The sequence below is a fragment of the Pungitius pungitius genome, chromosome 5 (genome assembly GCF_949316345.1).
Source record: "Pungitius pungitius chromosome 5, fPunPun2.1, whole genome shotgun sequence".
Lineage (NCBI taxonomy): Eukaryota > Metazoa > Chordata > Actinopteri > Perciformes > Gasterosteidae > Pungitius > Pungitius pungitius.
In genome coordinates, this window is record NC_084904.1 from 17078298 (window position 1) to 17103521 (window position 25224).

At 42.5% G+C, this 25224-nt stretch overlaps 1 protein-coding gene across 1 annotated transcript; it reads left to right on the top strand.

The window, feature by feature from the left end:
* The first annotated feature begins 28 nt into the window (after positions 1-28).
* On the top strand, positions 29-25172 carry adgrd1 (adhesion G protein-coupled receptor D1). Its single transcript, XM_062562443.1, has 25 exons — positions 29-485; positions 582-618; positions 822-938; positions 2065-2187; positions 2294-2470; positions 3620-3877; positions 5071-5138; positions 5620-5769; positions 5891-5941; positions 6906-7020; positions 7361-7468; positions 8701-8776; positions 9560-9701; positions 17691-17764; positions 18291-18414; positions 20152-20255; positions 20394-20505; positions 20898-21051; positions 22258-22324; positions 22557-22623; positions 22815-22906; positions 23011-23137; positions 23219-23260; positions 23379-23471; positions 23561-25172. Exons 1-25 carry the CDS (start codon positions 411-413, stop codon positions 23654-23656), a joined length of 2649 nt encoding a protein of 882 aa, XP_062418427.1. The 5' UTR covers positions 29-410; the 3' UTR covers positions 23657-25172.
* Positions 25173-25224: the final 52 nt, after the last annotated feature.

Below are 25224 nucleotides of genomic sequence, written 5' to 3' on the forward strand. Positions count from 1 at the left end.
AATTACGCACAAGTCCATTTCCAACGCCCCCCGCCCCCTCAAAAGATCCAAAAATGACATCACGCTTTGCAATTCCCACGTTAGGTCCAACAAGCCGGTACGGAGCTCCGCAGAAACTCAAAGAAACGACTACGAGTTCACTGTAGCAATCAAGACCACGGATTTACAGTTTTCCCTGTGGAAGTTGTTTAGATTTCTATCCAGAGATCGGAAACTTTCGTTTTATGTCTCATGCCAGGACACTAAATTGAGTCCTTTTTTTGTTCTACTGTCGTTTTAATTAATTATCTATATTTTGAAGGTTGGAAACTGGACTGATCAAAAGCTTTCATATCGTGGAATAATGAGTGGCTCCTCCTGGATTCACCATTATTTGTGGATTTAACCCCCTGTTTCAGAAAAGACTGTAGATGGTACATTTTACTGACGATATGGACTTTCCTTTGCGAATTCACCTTTTTACTGCTTTTGTCTCCTGTATTAAGGTATGTTCATACACACACAACATTTTTAGACTTCAGACTATCATCATTCATTGCATGGCACCATTATACATGTAGATACATATTATTTCTTCACAGGTTTATGCTCAAGTGGTTCTACCTACAAAGCACCCAGGTAGTAATTCATTTTGCATGGGGGAGGGGGGGGGGGGTCGCTTTAATTTTTCTGTGCTGTTTCAAATTGCAAAATTGAGAATGAGAAAAAAATGTGAACCACAAAAGTGGCAGGAAATGTAATTTTCCGTCATGCGACGGAGCTTGATTGCTGATGAAATGGCTTTCTGGATGCTTGTTTACCCAAAAAACCTCTCCGTCCAGGCCTGCAGGTGTTGGCCTCGGCCTCACATTATTGGCCCCTGGACGCCGTGGATGGAATCCATGAACTGTGGGACCAGATTGGAAACAGACCAGGTTATGTTAACGGAAGTAACATAAGTATGTGCATAAATAAGCAGACTGTGGCTTTGCTCATGGGAATGCACCACCTAAATGTCTGGCTCCCTGCCTCAAGCTTTTGTTTCCATCACCCACCTTCCAGCCGCGGGCATCGTGCGTTTTTTTTTAATGTGCTGCTGTTTTCAAAGTGTTTATATCGTAGCTCAGGTTTATCACAGAAATTAAAGAAACATTATGTGTAGCATAACTGATTGAAAATAATCCTGCAATAATTTCCGTGCAGTGTAGCCAATAATATGGAGGTGGTAAATTATTTAAATTGATGACAGACTGACAGATAATAACTGTGTGTTTATTTTGCAGCACTGTTGTCACTCCATAAGTCTTTGCAAGGTTTTATAAAAATGTTAAAGTTGAAGAGGGATCAGGTATAGACTTGAGAGTATGATGTGGAGTCACCTCTCAAGTGGAGGAGAAAAATGAGCAGAAACTCTTTGAATGCCGCCAGCATCACTCCGTCTCATACCTGCACACCACGTTCCTCCTGTTGTCTTCCTCTCACTGTTCTCTTGTGTCCTCTGTTATGTGTCTCTACGTAGGTGAGAATCACTGTTTTTCTCCGTTGTCTTTGTCCAGCTCTCAGAGTCCACAACCACACTGTGCTCCCTTCCTCCCATAACTCTTCCTATGTGTATACCAATGACTCTGCCTACACTAACATTTCTGCAACAGTAGGTGAGGATCAATCACTTTGCACTCACTGAAAATCATTTGTGCATCACCTGCCGCTCCCCGTTGTCTTCTGTGTGCCTCCGTACGGTTGAGCTGTTGATTTGGTTCAGTCTTTTGTCCATGCAGCACAAATTAAGAATTCTGAGCCGTTTTCATGGTTCTTTTGTTGTTCGTCAGCTTTTATTAGAATTCGAGTGGCTTGTTTGATGCCGCTGTAATATTTCATTAGGTACCACGAATGCTGTAAAGCCTTCGCGTTCATCCATCGTAGTGTGAACAGTGATGTTAACTGTAAAGGAAAATAGTAGTAAAAATAAAAATGTTACTGATCATTTGGAATATTATATATATATTTATATAAACTCCCTGGCTAAAAGACCGTGCTAATATATTTTTAAGCGAAATCATGCCCTTCATTTTTGCGTTCCTGCAGATATTGTTGAGGGAATGGTCAACAAAGGCATCTTTCTAAATGGAGATAACGGCGGTACCTTTCTCCACTTTGGAAACTACCAGAACTCTTGCATTAGTGACCCTACATGGTGTGGTCCTCAGGGTGAGTGCACATAAGCATTTGGCGAAGCACTAATTACTTTTAAACCACTTGAGTGTCTTGCATTGACGGCCGCGGGTGATTTTCCCTTCTCTCCATCGTTCTCCAGGGATTACCTTCTCCTTTTTTTGGAAAAACCAGGAGACGCAGTCCCGTTTTGCTGTAGCCTCTGGAGGGAAAGTTATCTCCAACGGCTTCTCCGTGTACGCCAATAACCACGGAGGATATGTTGAGTTTTACACTAGAGGCAACAACCAAAGATGGAAGGCCAACATCACCGTCCCTGGTACTGTGGATTCGTTTGTATTCATATCACAGTGTTCTTTTAGTTACTTTAATCCCCTTTGGCACCCAATGAGGAATGTATTTTGGTCTTGGAAATACATGTTTTTGTCTTCAACCGTAAATTGTTTTTGTAATTGCATTCACGGTTTGGTTAACTGAAACGAGACGTAGCCGCGAAAAGTTGATTTGGCAAAACGGGGATACATTTATCACAAAACATACAATTATTATGGACTTTTAATGAGCTGTCCTTTCCTTCTTAGATAGACTACAAGAATAGGATTGAGTTAGATGAAACATAACAGTCAGTGTGACCAATTTTTTGCAATTAATTGAGACCATTTTGTCAAACTATTTTGCTGCAGTTACTCAATGTCGTGTTCACCCGCGTCACATCTCAATTCCAATTTAAATATTGAGGTTACGGAGGACAAAATGTCCTAAGTCTCATGCGTGTGTCATTTCAAATTTTTAGGACATTTGTCAGTTCTCTCAGAAGTGTGAGGAAGAGCTGATAGATTAGACCTGGAGGTACACTGTGACCAAATATAGTGATCACTTAAAACCGAGAATGTAACATCATACATCTCTGTGTAAAAAATAAATAAATGTAAATGAGTCTTTGGCACGTGGTTTATTTTCTAACCGCAACTGAGATGTGTTTTGTTCTGCTGGGGGAAGTGTTTTCAGATGTGTTGCCTAATGGGGGAACTTGGTTCTTTGTAGTGTAAAATTGACTGGAGAGAGCCTGCTGGACCAGAACGTGCTTGACCTAATATTATTTTAGGCACGCCGCATTCACTCTCTATCATGATACAACAAAGGCAAATGAAACGTTTTGATGTGAAACTAAGAGCCGACGGGTTCATCAGATCATCGTGACGTTCACCTTATCAGCAACTATTTTGATGAGCGATCAGCATCGTGTTCAGCTACGTTAGATACGTTAGCGTTTTGTTTCCTATTGTATTGTATGTAATAATTGACATGAATCTGCAACACTAATGACATGCCGATCAGACTTAATTGTACTTTGTGTTACTTCAGTAAAAGTTGCTAAGACTCAAAACGTTTTTAGGTGATACCTGACTTCCTGTCTCCTGCTGAATCACCACACGCACTGTTTATGAAGTGTGTTTCCTTTTTCCAGGGCCTTACTGGACTCAAGTTCTCTTCGCATGGAAGAAAAGCGTTGGTCTGAAGGTCTACATCAACGGGACCTTCACCGCTGGCGACACAGCCGGCAGTGTCTCAGAAAGCTATGGTGACGCCTACTCTGACCTGGTCATTGGAACTGGCAACGACAGGGCATACGGTCACTACGTAACCGGCGCCTTCGATGAGTTTGTCATCTGGGAAAGGGCCCTTACTCCTGGCGAGATCTCGCTCTACTACAGAGCGGCCATCGGTACGTGTTAAATTATACAATGTGGCATATCTACTGTAAGGCTTCCTCCCTCCTGAAAGTACTCTGAAGAAAAGGACAATGAAGCAATTTACGCACCTTTCCCTTAATCTATTCCCTCCAGGGCATTATCTTGCATGACAAGAAGACATTGAACCAAACAAACGTGCCCAAGCCGCCTGTCGAATGGCTCTTCTTGACAAGAACATTGTCGTGACCTTCCGCCTTGTGCTTGACTTGGCTTCACATGCTTCTGCCTGGTGTGTGTTTAGAAGAGTGCGGAGGCGTGTTGGATCACATGGGGGCAGATCATTAGGACTTAACTTGATGGTTGTTGCATGCTGGGAGAACCAAAATATTTTTAAAGTGTTGAGTGTTTTTGTTCTCTCACTGTTCATCCCGTTAAGCCAAACCATGTTGAGAACTTACAAATCATACAATTATGCGGTGTGGTTGTACAAATGACTACATTTCACAATGGTCTGATGAATGGTCACACCTGATGAAATGCACTTTTTTACAAAGTAGGCAGATGTTTCTTTTTTAAGCGTGTGAAGCCAAGTGATCGGTGGCGGTTAAAGGTGTTTAAAGCATAGAAACAATATTACCGTGCACTGCTCACAACATGTGAGGCAGAAAGGGGCACGCTGCCTTCATTTCTTCCCCCCAAGTAGTTACCAAAAGCAATATATTCCAGAGACCATTACCAGACGCAAAGAGCCCAACTGTTATGGTTACAGAAAAATATTTTTACTTTGTCTGCACACTCCTATAAAACCTATTGAACCAAAGAAGAGCAGTAACGGTCCAGACTTATACCTCTAATATACGTCCATATATGGGTGTTTTCTGGTAGCGAGTTAGTGCTGTTTTTTTAACGACGACAAAGACATAAATGTACGTAGGCCTTATATTGAAGCTAGTTGCACAGTATTGTGCGGACGATTGTCACAGTTTTGTGGAGGTTGTAATCCATCTCCTTTCATGACTGGGCTTGGTCCAACCCCATAAACTGTAACCTGATAGAACCCAGCTACACACAGCAGCCACGCAAGTTTAAGTTCCACCCAGGATCTAATAACAAAAATAATTCTCAAATAGAGATGTTCAAACTGTAAAATCAAACACATTTACTTGTCACGAGTGTGGTGCCTGACAGATTGTAAAAGAGCCCCTTGTTGTGTGTTTTTTTCTAGGGCAGGCCATGGTTTCTGCCACAACACCCAGAGTCTCCAAAGAAGTCACTTCGACTGCACCAACAGCTGTAAGTTTGTAAGCTCTTATTTTGTAAGGCTCTTTCGTGAAGAAAAAAATAGAAGCTGCAAGAGCGAAATGTAATTGCATAAACTACACGTGTGAAACACAGATATAGCATGGAAAACTGTTTTTTTCCTTCAGAAATGGAATGCGCAATTTGCATTCAGTTTTTGGAGACATGGCCAACAGTTTATTTGTCATGGAGCTTTTGAAGATAGAGGAACTGGATAAAAAGGATATTGGGAGCACATGTGAACAGATCAGTCCTGTTTATTAAAGGGCTTTGGAGGTAGAAAACGGATAAAGAAACAGAAGAAAGTGGAGACAGCTGCTCAGCAGTACGCACAAAATGTCTCCCTGTAGGGCACCGGGCTGAAAAAGAGCTACACTGAATCACTTGTCTTGTGCATGTTGGAAAGGGGCGCTCCCATCGGAAACCGCCTCGTGATTGTAAACTTAATCTGATGCTCGAGCCGTTGTCTCTGCAGAGCGCCCCTGAAGTGAGTCCTCCCGTGGACAGCAGCCGGCGACAGGAGAGCCAAAGCCCTGAGGACCCGGAGTCCTTGCCGGTGCTGGGGTTCCTCAAGGTGCTGCCCAACAGGACCATTCCACACGACACTGCCAACAACCTCACACAGGTCTTGGAGCACAATCCAACACACACACACACACACACACACACACACACACAATGACACAATGCCCGCCCATGTGCAGATGATGCAACAGTTCCGTGATGTTCCATTTTCTTCCATTCAGAGTTTTCTCAAAAGTGTGGAAGAAGTGCTGTCCTCCCCGGGGCTGTTACAGGTGAATTAGTTCACACTGTCGTTGTGCAATGTTTAAACATGACATTTTGGTGAATACTTTGACCCATGGCACTGAAAGGATGCATGAGTGTGAGATTTTAACACTGCATATTTTGGCAGAAACGGGGCTTGCAGCAGTAACAGTGGTAGTTCACCCACACGGGATAACAATATGTATTCAACAGAAGATTGTATATTACAGCACTGCTGACTATAAGGTGCCCTATAACGGCATAATCTCCTGGTTCCTATATACAAACAGAAGGAAGGCATTTTAAAGCAAATGCGTGGTTCCAGCACATTTACTTCTCAGCGCAAGCATGGTTGTTTTAGTAAGAGCAAGCTGAAACAGATGTTCACCGAGGAGAACGCAAAAACATTAGACATTAGATACAGTGTTCAGGAAAGCCCCTTGTGATTACCAGCTCTGATGCGATTCCTGCTGACTGATAGAAAGATGTCTCTCTGTATCACGGTTTGCATGACTTTTAATGCACTGAGACACGTTGAACTTGGATTCAGTTAAATTGAATCAAAGTAAGTGCAGCTGTGCTACTTCTTCTCTTCTTCTTAGCTTAGCATTAAAGCTAAATGCTAATAAGTTGAAAGCAATTTGCCAAAATCATTAAATTTTGCCTTCACCAACAGCTCCATCAGTTAATTGTTCCTCCCTACAAAAATGACAACCTTATCCTCCATGATTCGTAGCACAGGTTTATGAGTTCATACAGCTTCTATAATCACTGATATCCTTTAAACGTTGGAAACCACAGAAGAAACCACACCCATGAAAAAACTCATTGTCCTCTGTCTGCCCCTGAAACCTATTTGATTCTTGCAAATCAAGCGTGTGATAAAGATTTCCCTTTGTATTTTTTGTTACCAAAACATGTCCTGAAGCTGTGACACCGGGTTAGCACGAATCAGCCGTGAGCGTTTTGCCTGTGTGTCCTTTGATTTAGCAGCAGTCCATCCCTGTGGTCAGCGGTCTGATCGAGACCGTGGACATGGTGATGGAACACATGGTGACTAACCTGGAGGCCGGCCCAGACTCCCTCGGTGGAACGTCCTTTGTTGCAGGTCAGTTCGCTTCCAGCCCTCCACAAGGTGACTCACTGTTTGTAGTTTGCTTGTTAGGGTAGAAGTACACGGTGACATCATTAGTTTTCGTAATCAGAGGACACGGGCAGGTCATGAAAGACGAGGTCGAACCCCTCCGCTCTCGCACTCACGGGTGTGGGTCCTTTTCGCTTCATAATATTTTGTTTGCCGCTTAGCTTGCTGGTGTCTTCCTCCCGGCTTCACATCTTTTATCCGAACCCCTTGAGGAAACAGATGAGTCTTGATGCTTTTCCTCTACGTCTGTTTTTCCTAACAGTTTTTTTTTGTTGTTGCTTTTTTTAACCTCTGACCCCTACAGACTACTCTCTGATGAAATTCCCACAGAACTACAACCTGCCACACTACCGCTTCCCCACACAAGGCATGAGTTACATCTCGGTGCCGGGAGAGGCTTTCGCCATGCAGTGTGAGTGCAAGTATTACAGTACTACAGATGTTGTAGGAGGCGGACGCGACCTTGATTCTCTGTACACAAAGTAGCAGCTTTTACTGGGTGTGAATGCAGCACATCAATCGCGCTCCGATTCTGCCAAGAGAAAATGGTCCACCTCGGTGGCTCTTGTTATTTGCCGGTGATTTATTATGCCGGGATTTAAGACCGCTAAGATAGCATTCACCGGGGGACAGGAGTACCATGAGAGCTTTTGTGTAACTTTATGGTGCACAGTAGAAATCCAGCTATGACTTTAATGTTGGCAGTTACCCTTTTATTCAAAACAGTAGGAATGAGCGAGTGAGCCCTTTCTCTCCAGTTTCCTCTGTCATTAAAAAAGAACGGACCCACATAGTGAACTGAAGTAATTACGGCGGGCATTAAACTCTGCTTCTTTGACTTTTCGTTCCTCGGCTTCACCTGGCCACTACACAGCTGACTTACCGACTGTTATCAGAAATTGACTGTGTGTCATTGCTCGACATAACAGACCCAGGACCAAATTAAGGCATATCTATTGATACCTGACTGTATATAGTACCTCAGTTTTATAGCCCAATTAAGTAAAAAAAAAAGCATTGGTGTGTGTTTGAATACTTTAGCACATTTCTCCCCATGCGCTCTGCTCCTTGAGAGAGTTGTACAAGCAAAGAGGCCCCCTTGAGATCTCTCGGGGACGTGCCGTGGGGTCGTTTTGTTGAAGTCATTTTTGTTTAAGGTTAAAAAGTCTTCCGCGGCATTCACACGGCACATTTGTTAGACATCAATAAGATTTTGTTGTGACATTCGGTGGGGGCCCTGGGGGGGTAGGGGGCTTTTCAAAGGAGAGAAAAAGGAACCATCAAGGATTTCCTCTCATTTGGTTGTTTATCTTGCAGTGTTGAGGTGGGACCGGGCTGGATGGGAGGTCAGATTAGCAGAGCGGGCCCCGGAACCTGCCGCTCTCTCGGTGAAGTCACATGGAGGGGGGGTTTTTCTTAGGATTTCACGGGCATCCGCGTGGTTTGCCGGCCCCCTCTGCCTTTCACCCCCGTGCGAGCATACGCTCATCACATTAGCCCGCCGGTGCCAGTGTGCGCCGCCGAGGCAGCGCTAATTGACTTCTCCCCTTTGCGAGCATTTTAGCGGCACCGCGTTACATTTCCAGCCCGGCCGCCCGCCCCAAAGACGTTGACCTGCCGCGTGTTGTCCTCTTCTTCCCTCAGCTCAAACCACCATCGTCGGCCTGTTCTACCACAACATGCACAGCTACTACAAAGAGATCAGCCCCGTCAAGACCAAGTAAGCCAACGGGACAACACCCTAATGTGAAAGAGTCAATCAAGCCCCTGTGGTTTTCAGCCAGGGTTTTTATCTACGAAAATATGTTCTAAACAAAGTTTGTTGGAGCCATTCCACAACAAAAAAGATCCGGCTTCTCTCTCTCTGTACTTCCTGTGTGGGGAAATTGGCTGCGCTGCCACTAAGGCGCCCCTGCTTCCTGGTACACAGAACAGCTGACGCCCGGGGCCAGGGGGGCCTTATCCATCCTCTCTCATCTCACTACTCAACCCACCCGACTGATACACCCTGCTATTAGCTCTGCATGCCCCCCCCCCCCCCTCCCCACCCCCCTCCGTTGTTGTCTCATCACTGGAACAGCTTGTTCCACGTCCCGCACAACCCGACATCACAGCGTTTCATGGTTTGTGGAAGTTTCAGGTAGAAAAGAGAGAAGGTGTGCTGGGACTTCTCTATGTGTGAGAGAGGTGACGCTTGCATGGTCCCAACGTCACATATCTAATTGCTTTGAAAAATTATTGATGCAATACCCTGAGCCTGTCAGTGTGATTAATTATCTAATCAGATGATCGGAGTACCACTTAAATGCTAGTGCTCTGGGTCGGTGTGTGACACTTATTTGTTTAGTGTGAGTACCAGATTAGAGTTTTTTTGATTATGTCTTGACCTTTTTTTCAGTTTTCCCTTCTTTTGTATTCGTACTCTTGCCCCTGTTTGCTCCTGTCACAGTGTCTTTCTTTACTTACATCTTCTGAGTCTCTTCCCTGTTTTTGGCTCTTTTAGGATTAGCACGGCAGCTGATTTTAAGGATTTCAATATCCAGGTAGCAAGCTGTCTGATCTCTCTGAAAGTGGAGCCCCTCCCGGCCCTGTCAGTGAACCTCTCCGGAGCGCCACTCATCAAGATTGTGCTCACCCACATCCTGGTAAGAACCAACCCAATAGGACGCTTCAGTTCCTTTGGCTTCGACTCGTGTCTTTCTTCCCTCTCTGTGTGAGTTTGCGGTTCTTTCAGTTGGCTGGTTGCAGTTATCAGTAGTTGGACCACCCCCCCCCTTCTCCCCACATGAAATCTATCAGCTCTATTTTTGGTGTTATCTTATGTGAGAAGATGAGCACATATCACGTATGAAGCTGGGCACCAACCCGTACTAAGAACGAAGCCTATTTTGGTTTTCAAACACGTGGCCTCCAGAAAGCAAGCTGATGATGTACATTTGAACTGCAGACTGAAGATGCTTTGAATGGAACAATCACTTTATTTTATGAACAGCATATGTTTTGCATATAGTTTGTAGTTTGGCTTTATGGCGGGAACTGGGCTACTTCTCCATGGGACAGGCATAATTAAGATAAGAAATGTGTATTGAATTAGCTTGCTTCCATGTTAAGTCAGAAAGGCAGTTTTCCTCACAGCCGTGTATATTTATTTTCTTAATTTCTTTTGCTAATTAATAGGGTTTTGAAGTCATTCTTAGTCATCTTTTGATCTAAAGTAATTGGATTGATGGCATATTGAACCATCATACAATAGCATTAATGAGGCTGTTGATTAAACCCCACAATGTGGCTCTGTTTAATTTATAAGTCCAACAAGAATTATTCCCTTTCTATGAAGTAAGTTATCGATACCTTTTGTTCTCTCCTCATTCGTAACAGCACAAATGAAAGCCACGCAGCCTCATGAAACCATGGTAATATTGCTTTGTTTGCCTTCATTTTCCCTTGTGAAATATTTATGAATAAATATTTATGCTGCAATCATCTGGCTTAGTTCCTGTGGCAATGATTTCTGTGTTTGTTTAAGCAGACACCACGGCAGAATGCGTATAATCTCCTTTGTTATGGGAGTGCTGGAGATGCTCACCAGCTCTGCTGTCTGATGACTTAAGGTGTTTCTATTTTAGTTGCTTAGTTGAAAGTCGGGTTTCTTACATTCCTTCCCCTCGCATCACATTATAAATGAGCTGGACGTATTACAAACACGACACTCACTGATTGGAATGCAAAATGCCAGCATATTTAAACTTAATTTAGGGCTGCCCAGTTTAGAAAAAGTATTTTTATGTAGGAGCTGCATTGTAAATTGGCACTCAGCACGTCTGGCTGCAACTGCAGTTGCTGCACAGACGGATTTAGTCAAAACACAACTATTTTTGGAGTTTTACTGTATTTGGCATCAGGTGGATTCTTGTCACCTGCCTAGCTTGGAGTCGGGGAGGATGGCTCACGTAGCATGAGGCCAAACTTTCTCCTTCACTGTTTGTGTCGCTCTACACCCTGTAACAGTTAAACCCTCGATGACGGCAACCGTTCAGTTGGCCAAGAGCAAGTGATTTGCACCCGACCTCCACCAAGGTAGACAAACACCCAGGGACTCCATTAAAACTTAGCGAGGAGTCTGTCTGAAGCGGTGTGCGTCGTCCTGCTCTTCTGTTCTTCTCGTTCAGTCACGGCAACAAGTCCTACGTGCCACCTCTCGTTCCGTTCAAGCAAGCGCCTACTCTCATGGCTCCGACCCAAATGTCATCCATTTTCCCCTATCTGACACATGCCACGATGAAATGTATTGTTCCTTGGATTGATGGAGTCACACACTAGCGAAGAGCCTCGCGTCGTGGCAGTTACCGCTCTCTCTGAAGGTCAAAGCCATGTGGTCGGTGTCCGAGTGACCTTGTAGTCTTGATTGATGCCCTCTGAGCACACTGAAACTGCCTGCTGAGGTCACGCCATTCCCAGATGACTCAGTCCATGCCCGAGGGTGGAGCCATCGCACGTTGTGTGGCACGGAGCATGTTTGATACCCGGACAAGGTGTTATCAAGGCTGCGGGAGGCCCACATACTTTCACACGGCATTCGGCTGTGGTGTTGATTGGACCCTGGCTCCGTCGGTGATTTATCACTGCTGACTGACTCGGGGTCAGTTTGAGAGAGCCTGAGGAGGGACAAAAGGGAGAACAGGGAGGGTGGAAGGCATCGTGGGTACGCGGTTAAACATTAATACAAAGGTCTGACAGCTCCTCTCTATCCTCTTCTTCCACCAAAGCGTCACGCTGATGGTATGAAGTGAATGGATGGAAGGATTGATTTCGTGAGCAAAGTGGATTTATAGGCAAAAAAAACGGAGGATTTAAAAAACAGATTTTGACCCGCGGGCCATACTTCACAGGCTTATAAAGCAATGTGTTAGGGTGCCGGCATCTCAAGAAGGTCCAGGAGTGGAACCGGGCAGCAGCACGGGTGGCATCTATCTGTTCCTCAATTCAATTTGATCTATTATGTAGATCTATGAACCATTGATTGTAGAACAATTTACAAAAAGACGGTTAGCGTAGACTACCTTAAAATCAGCAAAACAATGGGAAAAAGCTTGTTTGTCGGGCACCAACAAAATCCCACCATCAGAATCACTAAAGCGAACTAATTAACACCTGTATATCAATCCCCATGTGACAGTCAATCTCATGGTTTTCTGTCTTCCTCTTTTGTGCTAAGCTATCAATAACTGCGCTACACCTGGAGCCTTATATTTAACTGACAATCAAGACAGGTGTCAATTTCTCAAAGCTTTTGCTCAAAATGCAGAACACTACTCTTTACCCCTTCCTTAAATATTCACCAAGTGACTGCGCGAGTAACCGTTGCTGACTGAGTTGTCATTAGCACGTATCTGCCTGTCGCCTGCCTAGACTTAAAGAACCCGAAAGAGAGTTTGGGGGGAAGTGAGTAAAAAAGTCAGTGGTGGAACGTTGGAGCCGGTGGATCAATTGTTCAGCAACTTTTAAAATAAACATGCAAAGGTCACTTAACTCTTTCTGGTGACAATGCTGTTAATTGTGCTGGTATCAGTCTTTTCTGCCACTATAATAAGCACAGTCTTTTTATAACTTTTACTCCCAGCTTAAACCTTTGCGGTCAAAAACTCTCCCCCGTCTCTCCCTCTCTCTCTTTCTCTCGCTCCGTCTCTCCCTCCTTAGACCCACACCCATCCATACACCGACACGCATACAAACCAAGCTGTGCGAGCCAACGCGCTGATCAGTCACAGATGGAGGTCTGGCTATTGCTATTCCTCCCTTTGCCAAAAGATTTAGTCTCTATTTACGGTCCCTCCCATTCAGAGCCCCCCCTCTCCATCGCCACTTAAACCTCGCGACCACCACCTCTTGGTAATGCTGAACAGAGCAGAGCTTGAGGCCAGAATGAAGTAGGAACGGTCAGGGTTCCGTCCATATTTCTCAGGCCTCAAATAATGTTGACTAATAAATTCAAAAACCCGCGGTTGGAAATTGAATTTGGTGAAGCCTAGAAAAACCCTTTTTGGTGACCTTATGAAATACAGATTTAAAACACTCCATTTGATGCTAACTTTTGCACTGTTTTCTACGATATAATCAGTGATACATGTGATACTTGTTAGCGTGTGCATGTGAATTTGTAACTTTAGTGTCTCACACTAATTTTTAATTTCATTGTCATCTGCTTTAAATTTGCTTTCAGTTGTTCACAAAGCGTTTTTGTCATTGCGTAACCTGATATAATATAATTTTTGACATGTTTACAAAGGACGCTATACGACACGAGGATTTTCAAAAATATCGTCATCAACTAAAAATCTTATTCATCCCCATTTCATCTCACGTTTTCCCCTTGTCGAAACGTATCTGCAAAGGCTCCGTATGCCGCCCTCAACTTATGAACGCACACATGTTCCGACAAAAAAAAAAGCCAGCAACCAGGGTAATATAACCGTGGCCTACATACACAAAAGCCTGTGGAAACATATGGATTCGTGTATTGAGAATTTTTCTTTTTGCTGCGTCAACAATTTGCTTCAAAAAGTCATATTTGTGGTCAAAAATGACCTCAGTGTAGTATTTCTGTGATTTGTCACACTCACCTTATCAAAAAAGTCATTCCTGTTTTTTTTTTTTTTTTTTTTAAATGTCCCCAGTTCTCCTCACACCCTGCATACCTATCAACACGTCCCGTTGTTTTCAAAGTCCGCCTCGGAGACTGAGCTGAGGCCACAGCTGCATGTCTTATTACATTACCCCTAAAGGCATGATCTCACTCAAGGACATTTGTGTTTTACTGCATGGACTCAGATTGTTACTCCTCATGCTCTATGTGGATCAGCTTGAGTCTGACTTTTGACTGGAAAACCCCTGTGAACACAACGCAGAGACCCGCGCCCCATCGGAGCTGCAGGTTTAATCAGCGTGAGGCTTTTAAAGGTTTGCTTTAAGTTGGTTAAACTGACGAGGTGAGGTTTTGAGCTTGCAGAACTGAGCAATGTTACACTATACCTCGGTGTGCCTCTCGCAGACAAACTAGATTAAAGTGTTTTCTTCCCTTACTAAGCTGAAGAGCAACCAATGCAGCTTTTGGGGTTTGCACTTATGGGTTGTCTGATGTGAAAAAAAACAACTACATGTTGGCCTTTCCGTGGACTTATATTTTAGCTTTCCCTTACTGTACACTTCCGCGAAATCAGAGGCGGATGGTAGCTTTAATTGATGTTTTGCCGTTATGTAAAGTGTGACTGATGGGTTTTAATGCCGCTGTGGGCCCTGCTGACAGCTTCACCGTTCAGAATTGATATCTTTACCAAATACAGAATGTGCCTTCCAAATTACACCGTGGCTTTCTGTGCTCTCACATACTTGGAACGTTTGAAGGAAAAGGAGAAGATCGCTTACTTATTCACTCACACCGTTTTTGTCTTTTTTTTCCTGCTTTTTTTAAATTTAGCGCAGCCAAAGCCTGCATTTAGATTCCTTTCCTCTTGTGGCTGCATATTCTTGTACCAGTGCTGGATGGAATGAGGGGGTGTGAGCCGGACTCTTTTTTTGCTAGATATATTACATATTTATTCAAGGTCCACTTACTAGGCCTTTATGTAGCGTTCAGCTGCTTTAATGTTCTCCGGCCAATATCAAGCTGTGGAATAAGGTAGTAAATTAACCACAAAGTTTAGACTTTGTTACGTCAAATTACTGCCAGCAAATTAAGGTTAAGAATGAACCTTAATTCTCAATAGTCCATATGATTTAATTCAGAGCGCACATTCAATTTCATTGTCCACTGTAACGGACTGAAGATCTTTTATCTTGTTCTTGATTTGATTACACAGCAGGGTATTATAGCAATGAATACAAAGCTGCAGGTTAATCAGTCTTACTCAAATAAGCAAAGCAACATTTCAGATATATATCTCTACGTGCACCCTCGTGTGTGTGTGTGTGTGTGTGTGTGTGTGTGTGCTGTTGGTTGTATTTCTACCGACCCCCAGGCTGTCTGTTAGGAATTAACTGTTGAAACAAGGATGGCGGCTGGTGTGTAGACTTCTCCATTGTTTCTTTATTCATGTCTAGCTTGAGGACCAGCTGAGGGAGTCGACTTAGTTTCCCAATTTCTTGGGGTTTGCGCAGACGTATTTTGTCGCTATTTCTTTAAGTTCGCTCAACCACAGCGAGGCTCTGGCTTGCTGCTCTTGTAGTCATGGTAGGTCTAAAATACACCACAGAGAACAGAGAGGCTTGCATTTATACAAATTGCTGGTTGCTGCTCGTCATCTGGGACTTAAATGCTTTTGTGATGCAGAGTGTTCATTTTCATCCCTGTTTCATCCAAGAGGCTCAACATAGTCAGAAAGGGTTTGAGAGGTACTTACGCATCAGATGGCAGCCAGTAGTTCTCATGCTGATGTCAGTGTGGTGGTGTATTTGGTTGGTAGGGGTTTGTTGCTAATAGCAAGTCACCATTGAATATCTATTATTGTCACATTATACATATGTTGACACTCACATGGAGATAGATGATGGAGATGGAGATATTGTGTGTTTAACCATCTCTTTTAGTACATTCTTTTAATACGTCTTGATTTCAATACATAGTGCATCACTATCAACAATCTAACAATGGTATTTATAACCATTCATGGGTCACAGGGGTTATTCATCTGCAGAATGCAGACTCAATTATAGTTGTGTGTGCAGGATATTTACTGACTTTTCATATCACACATTAATCAAACATTGTTGCATAAATACTTGATGTAATGTATACAAATTCATCTCTCACCACGGACATTTGCTAGTGAATCTGGATAACAAAGATTTTTGTACTTTTGTATTTCCCTACCACAGGGGTGAGTTATGCTTATAGTAAGAACTGTAGCTGCTCCAGTTGCAGACGTAGTGACACAGAAGCAACAGAGACACCTTGACCATGATTTATCAGCCTCTCTCTTTCCCGCCACTCTGTAGCACTATAAGCCTTCACTCTCCTCTTCCTCTCTACATCTATTCTCCTTATGAGGCTCAAATTGATTTTCAAGTCAGTGTTTTCTGCCCTTCTGTTGTTAATAAAAAGTTGGAGCGGCTGCAGTGTTGGCTGGTGGGTAAGGCCTCAGGGCACCGGGGGAACAGTGGTGTGCGCTCAAAGCTCGTCCAGATCCGAGCGGATTTGAACATTCACCAATGGCTTTTCGGTTCCTGCACCTCTCCTGAGATATTAGTTGGAGACACGCTGGATTCAACCACAAAAAACGACTAGAGAGCGAGCATAGCCAAAGAGAACCCTTTAAATTGAATGTGAGTTTGTCAATATATATATATTTAAGCTTATGTCGGGTAGATATCGTAGTTTATAAATGGTGGATTGTTTCCCATGAGCCAAAGTGTGTGCTTGATGCGTATAGTTAGTCCTACTTGATTGCACAGTAACATTAAAGATTCAGCATTTGTTAGAAAGCAAAGACGACACTGTAAGTCTTACAGTGAGCCAATTACAGTCTGTTTCTCTTCCATCTGCTTTCATTTACACCCAACAAGCAATGTGACTTATTAAAACCCACAGGGGAGCAGTAAATTTACCCACAGGGTTGCTTGCAGCTCCTCAAAGCTGACTGCCGGCTTGTGATGAAGCGGTTCAGTTATGGCTCTCTCATGGTTCGTGGAACTGCTGTAGTGGTGCACATGAATATTCATCCGTTGCATTCATTTAAAGGGTCACAAAACATGATGACCAAATGTGCAAAATAGATGGATTGAGAGCATTTGTTTGGTCCCGCAATGAAGTCAAAGTATTTTTGGTTGTTGTCTTTAAAGTGTGTGCTATATGTTGTTAAAGTTTGTGGTACATGCTTTGTAATATGAATCTCAGAGAATATGGGCAGGGAAGATGAGTGTCAGTTTCACTCTCTCTCTTTTTCCAAAAGGACATAGTCCATCTAGTCATACTATTATCCCGTCCGAGAGTCAAGGCTTGGGAAACGAGAGGAGATGTGCATTCTCTCCGTGTACACCCAACCTGCCAATGAAAGTGTTGTTTTCCTTAGATGACAGATTGAAGAGGGTAGTGGTTTGACCTGAGACCAGGGCCGAGCCCCAATTACTGCATACTTGTACTGTAGCCATTAGCTCACTGTCTCCGGAGACTCCAAATCTCCAAATATTAAGGTATGACACGGAAAAAGCAGGTTATAATCAAATAAGCATCTTGAAGACAGCAGGGATTTTTGCTAACAATAATAATCACCTTTGCTTACGTGTCGATCTGCATCTTCTCTGTCATTTAGTATGATCTCAGACCCCTTCAGCCTGTTTTATTGCCATTCAAGCACATTCAAACAGATTTTATCCAAGCAACATTTTTAAGTGGTTTGTGCTTCTTTGGATAAGAAAAATATACATTGTTTTAAGCTTTTACCTCAAATTCAGGATATTGCTACAAAGACTAATTTTCCAGGTCGTTGTCTCGATCAAAGTCAATTTATCTAAACTGGATACTCTTGAGTTTTTGCATGTAATTCAATGAGCCGGTAAAATACCAAAGCAAATCTTTTTCCTATCACATACTGTTCTGATTGTGATTACAGATCTCAACTTATTCAATTTTTCCTTTTCAGACCGAAGAACAGCAAGAGCAAGTCCTAAATCAAAGCAATAAAGTCTTCCTCTACTGTGCCTTCTTGGACTACAGGTGGGTCTGTGTTCGCTATTTGGATCCAGCATGTCTCAATTATTCATTCAGATGTAGAGCCAAAAATAATCCTGTCTTGATTATCAACCCTTTGATTTTTTTTTTTTTGAAGTCTTAAAGGCTCTAAATCATAAGTAATTAACAAAGATATAAAGTTGTATTTCCCGTTTGTCACTCAAATCAAAAGCAGCCAGTGTTGCACGTGTTTCTGTTTCAGTTTGATGTATCTTGAGAAAAAGCCCTCTGTAAAATGAATATGGCGTTAACATAAATGGAGCCAGAACCCTATTATGAAAGCATAAATCATTTCAAAAGAGAGTATGTTTTAGTTGGATTCAAAGGCGTCCTCTCCTCACTCCTCTTCTCCTTGAAGCTTAGGAACGAAATGTGAATTATTGGATTGCCCTGTCACATTGCCCTGGTAAATTCAGCAAAGCAATTCTCCGTGTGCCTCACACAATGGATCATGTTGAGAGATCCTTGCCAGCAGTCCCTGTAAATAATCAACAATTGTCATCGTCTACAGTTCCAGTGAGGCAGTGTGGTCCAATGTAGGCTGCGTACGCTCAGATGGAAACATGACGTACTCTGTGTGTTTGTGCAACCACCTCACCAACTTCGCCATTCTTATGCAAGTGGTGCCATTAAAGGTATGACATGTCTTTCTTCAGCTGCTCTAATGTTTCATTGCATCAGCCGGAAAAGGTAGAGTCTAAAAAACAAAATTACTGTTAAACTCCATTTAGCTGCATTAGTGGTCTGGTGATTAAACAATGACACTCATTCTGTAAAAATATAATCCCCTGCGGCCCAAAAAAGCATTTTTCTCCGTAGACCCCACTATAAAATAGATGTCTTTTAAAGCTGCGCCAAGAATTTGTAAACAATGTAAATTACTGCTTTGTTTTCTGATTTGTTATACTTGTAAAACTTTTCCACACCCTTGAAAAGTAATGCGAGACAATAAAAAGTCTCATTATAATTGATGTGGGTGGGCCCCATGTTTGGGTCTGTTCTCCAGTTCTTTTAATACATCCATGGTCCTGTGTTTTTTTCTGGTTTCGTAGCCATTGTCAATGTTATTAGTAACACCTGTACTTTTTTCCCCCCAATGACAAACTGCCTGCGGTGAACAAGAGCTCTTGATGATTTTCACCCTCAGAGCAATTCATTTCATCTGTTGTCAGGACATTTTTAGAAACACTAAATGTCCCACAACTATTTGTGGAAGGTTTATCCTTTTACTGCAGCCGTATTCACAGTCCCTCTGTGCCTTTGTCACAAAATAAGTACATTTGTAGAGCGCTTAATTGGACAGGAAGCAGCGGTTAACCAGACAGCAAACCGCCACCAGAATTCCCCCACTTTGGACAGTTTATTGTTCCTCCCTGTAGGTCAAAAAGTGAGCAGACCTACGCCGTCACAATGTCGGTTTCACTAGTGGTTTTATACAGAAGTACCTCAGACAAGCATGATTAAGTGCGGTACTTTGGGTTCGCTTCACAGGTCAGTGGTCCATCTGTCACAGACCACACTCTCTTAAGAAACTACAACTGTCCTTTTGAAGCCTCCTCCACGGACTTCCTTCTGTAAACATCTGGGATAACTGAACAGCGTCGTGCACAGCATTTTACATTTATATTATCTGCATATTGAGAATGATTTGGAATGCCAACCCTGTGTACGTTGTTCCCAAAGTCACACAAACTCTTTGTCATCCAGGAATATGTGCAATGTGAGTGTGGTCAGCATGGCTTCTTTAAACAGAGGAGAGGACTTCTTATTGCAGCTAAGAGGGCCAGCGCTGTATTTAAGGCGCACAAGTCTGTTTGATACTATACTTTTCCCTCGGCCAGTCTCTAATTAGTGGGCTGCCTCATCCCTTAGCTGCAAGGGAACATCCCACGTATCCCATTTCTGGAAGGCTGAGACTCCTTTGCGCTAGATAATGACAAGGCACACGTGAAGACAGTTAATAAAGAATCAAATCCAAACCCTCAAAATAGCCCGACCTCCAAAACAACATCAATGCCCTGTGCATATAAGTGCATATGGAGAATCACGATCTATCAGCCTCATGGGCAATGCACTTTTTGCACACATCAGTAACCATAACAAAAAGGTATTTGACTGTACGTTTACAGTGAAAAATCAGATTTAATCATTTGATTCCCAACCCCTCTGCTAAAGCTTTATGACAGTATGTCCAGTGTTGGAGAGTAGCCCCGCTTCATAAATACGAACAAGACTCATCATCATAAACTCCACGTGGCCCTTTTTGAATTTCTAGTGTAATGATACGTGGTCGAAAATGAAAAATGGCTAAACTAGACTACCAAGTGTAAAATATAATGTGTTTACATGTTGTCTTGGTGAAATGTACACAGCTCACTACTGGCCACAGGGTGGCACTATCAACCATCGGTTACGTCGGCTGCTCAATTTCCATCATCTGTCTCGCCATCACTCTGGTGACTTTTGCCGTTCTGTCGTGAGTATCTTCACTTTAACCACCTGTGCTGTGCGTTTGTGTTCCATACACAACACAACAGTCCACCTGTTGTGTTCACTAAGGGTCGTTGGTACCCGAGCACCGCGGCAAGTTAACGTGGCGCTGTCCCCCCTGCAGGTCAGTGAGTACCATCCGTAACCAACGCTACCACATCCACGCCAACCTGTCCTTTGCCATCCTGGTGGCGGAGATCCTGCTCCTCATCAGCTCTCGCTTCGAGCCGGGAACGGTATGTCCACAGAGCAAATGATGTGCTTAAAGATAAGAATGATTGATGATGGGCGAACAAATTAAATGGGAATATCATAATGATAATGATGGCATCGGTGTCTTGTTATTTTTTTAAATCAAATTCAGCATAGTAGAACAAATGATGAGATTGTGTGTTTATTTAGATGATGTCATGACAATGTCAAATGTGTTTACGCTGAATGATGAAATTTCCAGAAGGAAAGTCTAAAACAAAAACTACAGTTCAAATAAGCAACAGAAAGGGGAGAAAGAGATTAAAAGCAAAATGGCAATCAGAAAAAATGACTTTTAATAATGATGCATTCATAAAACAATGATGTAAAGAAAATGCTTTGACGTTAAAACCCTGATTTTTGTCCCCTGTCTCAGTTGCCTTGTAAGGTAATGGCGGTCCTGCTTCACTTCTTCTTTCTGAGCGCCTTTGCATGGATGCTGGTGGAGGGCCTCCACCTCTACAGCATGGTGGTCAAGGTGTTCGGCTCTGAGGGCAGCAAACACTTGTACTACTACGGCATTGGCTGGGGTAGGTCTGCTATGCGCTATTTAACTACTACACCTAGAATGAAGACATGGAGGATGATGTAGCTGACATATTTGCTACAAAGCCTGTGTTTTTCCTGTGATTTTCTGTCTTTTTCTTTTATTGACCCAATGTCGACCATTTGTTAAGTGACCTTTTTGTTTACAAAAACTAAGTAGATATGACCCTGTTGAATAAATCTGCTTAATTCACCATAACGAAAGCTTCTGCTATTCTGAATGAAGCGGAGTGTGATGGACAGATAAAGACGTATCAGCCACATAAGAATACGGCAATGGCTGCTGAAGAACGTCCTTCCTTCACATGCTAAACCCATTAGTGGAAAAATGATCCCTTTTTTATTACTTCCTTTCTCCGGGCCAGAGCGATGTTTCATTTTGAGTGGCCAAATTGAGACTGGTCTGATAGTTAGACGTGTGGCTGTTATACATGACAATGAACATTATATCATGGTATAATGAATTCCCGCTGCTGTGATGCTTTGATGAACGTTGACTGCTTTGTCATTCATCTCCTCCTGCACAGTAAACAATTCATTGAGTGCTGGAGACATTTGGGTTTTGGAGGGCCAACAGATAAAAAATATTTATTTTCAGGGAATTCATCAAATTTCTAATTGAAAATAGATATAAAACCAGCAGAAGGTGTAGAAGCGTATTGAAAGACAGGTGCGACGACGGGGGAGTTGATCGCGATGCACACTATAATGAGATGTTTATTGGGACCACGAGGCTGTTTGCTCAAATTAACTGAGGCATGCTGTCAGATGGCACAGTGAAGGTTAAAAGACTGTATCAATTGTGTTGTAGTCACTATTTGGCCTAGTTTTACCAGAAATGTATGTCAGCCTTAGTCAAAGCCTTTCGTGTCTACTTGGTTGTTTTGAAATGATTCTTCAACATGAGCATGCTGGTTAGGTGCCGCACTCAGTGCAGTAAACGAAGGAAGGCTGGAAGCATGCAAGCAGAGATGTAAACAATAAGCGATTTATAAGGAGGGAACAAAGCACACTTGATGCATATTCGTTATACTACATTAATTTGTACTTGATTAGTACACGAGGCAGCAGGAAACCTGCACAGTGAGAAGAGAGCCGGAGAAGGACGGGGTCGATGGGGCCCGCAGCATCAATGGTGTTGCATCTTAAGCAATAGTTACATATGTTTATGTTTCATTGTTTATTTCCAGGCTCTCCGTTGGTGATATGTGTCGTGTCAATGACATCAGCTCTGAACAGTTATGGCGAGGTTGACAAGTAAGTATGATCCACCTATTGAACAAATTCTGTGAATTACGTGTAATTGATTTCATTCCGCCAGAGCTCGGTGGGGCTGCATAAGAATGACATCACCACACACTGTGTTTAATGTTATTGAAAAGCTTTTAGGTTAACAGTGACTGTAAGTGCATCCCCATTCACATGAGAGCATTTATACTCGGAGGGGAACACGGCGTGATTTGCTCTGCCCTTGTCCTTGTTTTTTCAGCTGTTGGCTTTCACTGACGAATGGTGCAATCTGGGCATTCGTGGCCCCGGCTCTATTTGTCATTGTGGTGAGAAAATTTCATCAGTTATAGTTTTATAATTTTTTTTTACAGTTCCCTATTTGTCGCATAATTTGATTAAGAATATCATGTGTTCATTCATTCATTGTAAACTATAGTGGACTATTTGGGGGGGAGATGGGGACGAAAACAAGATCTTACCTCTGTTGAATGTATGAAACCTTCTTTCTGAACTCCAGGTGAACGTCGGCATTCTGATATCTGTCACAAGGATCATATCTCGAATCAGCGGGGAGAGTTACAAGGTTCACGGAGATGCCAATGCAGTGAAGTGAGTCATTTGGATTTCATGATCAGACCAGCGCTCTTTTTTGATATTGTTCTCTTAATATTAAAAGCGAATACTATGAACCTGGTTTATTGCTTTGTGTCCAGGCTGACTGTAAAGGCGGTGGCCGTGCTCCTCCCCATACTCGGCATCTCCTGGATCTTTGGCGTTCTCGCTGTCAACACACACTCTTTGCCGTTCCTGTATATTTTTGCTGTATTCAATTCGTTACAAGTAAGATCTTTACTATTGGATTGTTTTCTTTCCAAAATGCTATTTCTGAGAATTATACTCATGTTTTCTATTTTTCCTTAGGGGTTCTTTGTCTTCTTGTTTCACTGTCTTCTCAACTCGGAGGTATGATGCTGGCTGTATTAGGCGTATGTTTAAATGTTTGGATATAGAAGGCCTTCACAACATCATTTACAATTAAGGATGATAAGTATTCTGCCGTATCACCTGCTCCTTTCTGTAGGTGAGAGCTGCTTTCAAACACAAAACCAAAGTGTGGTCTCTCACGAGCAGCTCCATCCGAAACGTCAACGTGAAGCCATTCAACTCGGACATTGTGCGTGCTGGTGTTAAAGATTTGCGCCAACAAAAACGGAGTCCTGTTCCCGTTCCGGAGACTAACCTTGTCCTTCCCTGTCCTCCTAGATGAATGGAAACAAGGAGGGCGTGATGCCCACCAAGATGAACACATGGGACAAAAGCACCAACTCTGCCAATCGCATCGACCTCTCCGCCGTGTAGAAGAAGCGCTCCTGTCCGTGGTAGGACAGCAATCCCTCACGGGTGTAGAATGACAAAACCCCGGCCAGAGTATCCTCCCACTATGTTATGCAATGAATGTGACACTCATCTGCTGAAGGGAAAGTTACACCAGAAGGAGATGTTGTTTAGCTGAATGTTTAGCTGAATAATACCTTCGCCTTTAAAGACAAACAGACTATAAGGACTGTGCCTTGTTGTTGCCTAATAAAAAGTTTTAAAAGTTTTCCCAAAAACAAGAGCAGGGATTTCTGAGGATGTCAGTGAGAGTCTCAGCTTCCAGGGGTGCTGTTCAGGATCTGGTTAACAACACTATCTGTAATGGAGCGTCTGGAATTGTCTGCTGTATGGTCCTTCTGTATAGCGCAGTTGATTTACTAATTGGCAAGAGTTTATGTTTGACGCTTATTCCTTTTCTTGCAGAGCAACAATCTGTTCAGAGAATATTAAGCCAGCGCCAGCAGCCGTTTAGGTTTACTTTGCACAATGAATAGCTGATCAGTCCATAATCAACACATCTAAAACAGACGTGTAAATAGGACATATTATGGATTAAAGGTTATGTGTCTAGACTAGCAATCCATGCCATCCGTGTCCCCTGTTTCCAGAATTTGTGCTAAACTAAGCTAAAGTAATCTGCTGCTGGTGGCATATTTAAAGTACATGAGGATAAACAGCAATATTTTCATCAGATTCTGTTATTCCTTAATAAGCTTTAATAAAGCAATTATATTTACTTTGATTTACTCACAGAAAATGTAACATCGATGATTATACGTTTTCAGGGCAAAAACAATCAGTACTTGTTTCTTAAATTGTCAGATTTGTCCATTGAAAATAAACACATAATGATTTTTCCAGCTGTTAAGAGTATTCATCATCACAAGTGTCATAATTCTTTTCAGTCATAAGAACTTCTCCAAGAATTAAAGCCCTAATGTAACTCTGATATAATGTATTTATTTATTTTGTGATTCTGTATTATTTCTTCTGCAAAGTTTCACAACTCAACAATCTGTATGTTCTCATGTTAAATTCTGTGTTTTTTGTGTATGTTTTCTCCCTTGAAATTAACTGGTATATTTGCAGCACCTTACATCTAAGTAAGCTGCAGTATTTTAAGCTTGTTGGGGAATAGTGAATACTGGTTGTGTGATTGTGACACAATTCTGTGAAGTTGTATGGTGTCTGAAGCTATTTCTGTTGCTAATTTCTTTTACATTTTCATACATATTTTTAAAATTAAATATGTTCAAGCTTTTTTTCTTAAATACTGTGAGGATGGAGGGAGAGGGCATGACTAAAAATGTCATTGATCTTACAACATTAAGTTTCATGAAACAGGATTTACTGTAAGTCACTTTGCGCTCACTTTCCATGTCAAATTCGATGTTAAATATTTCAATATTTCTATGCTTGTATGGCCTTTGATGATTGTTGTTTTATGGTACTATGGTTTGTGTTTCCAGTTATCTTTATTAAAGAAAACGTTTATGACCAGAATTAATCTTGATTACACGCCTTTCACCATATACACAAACATAAAATAC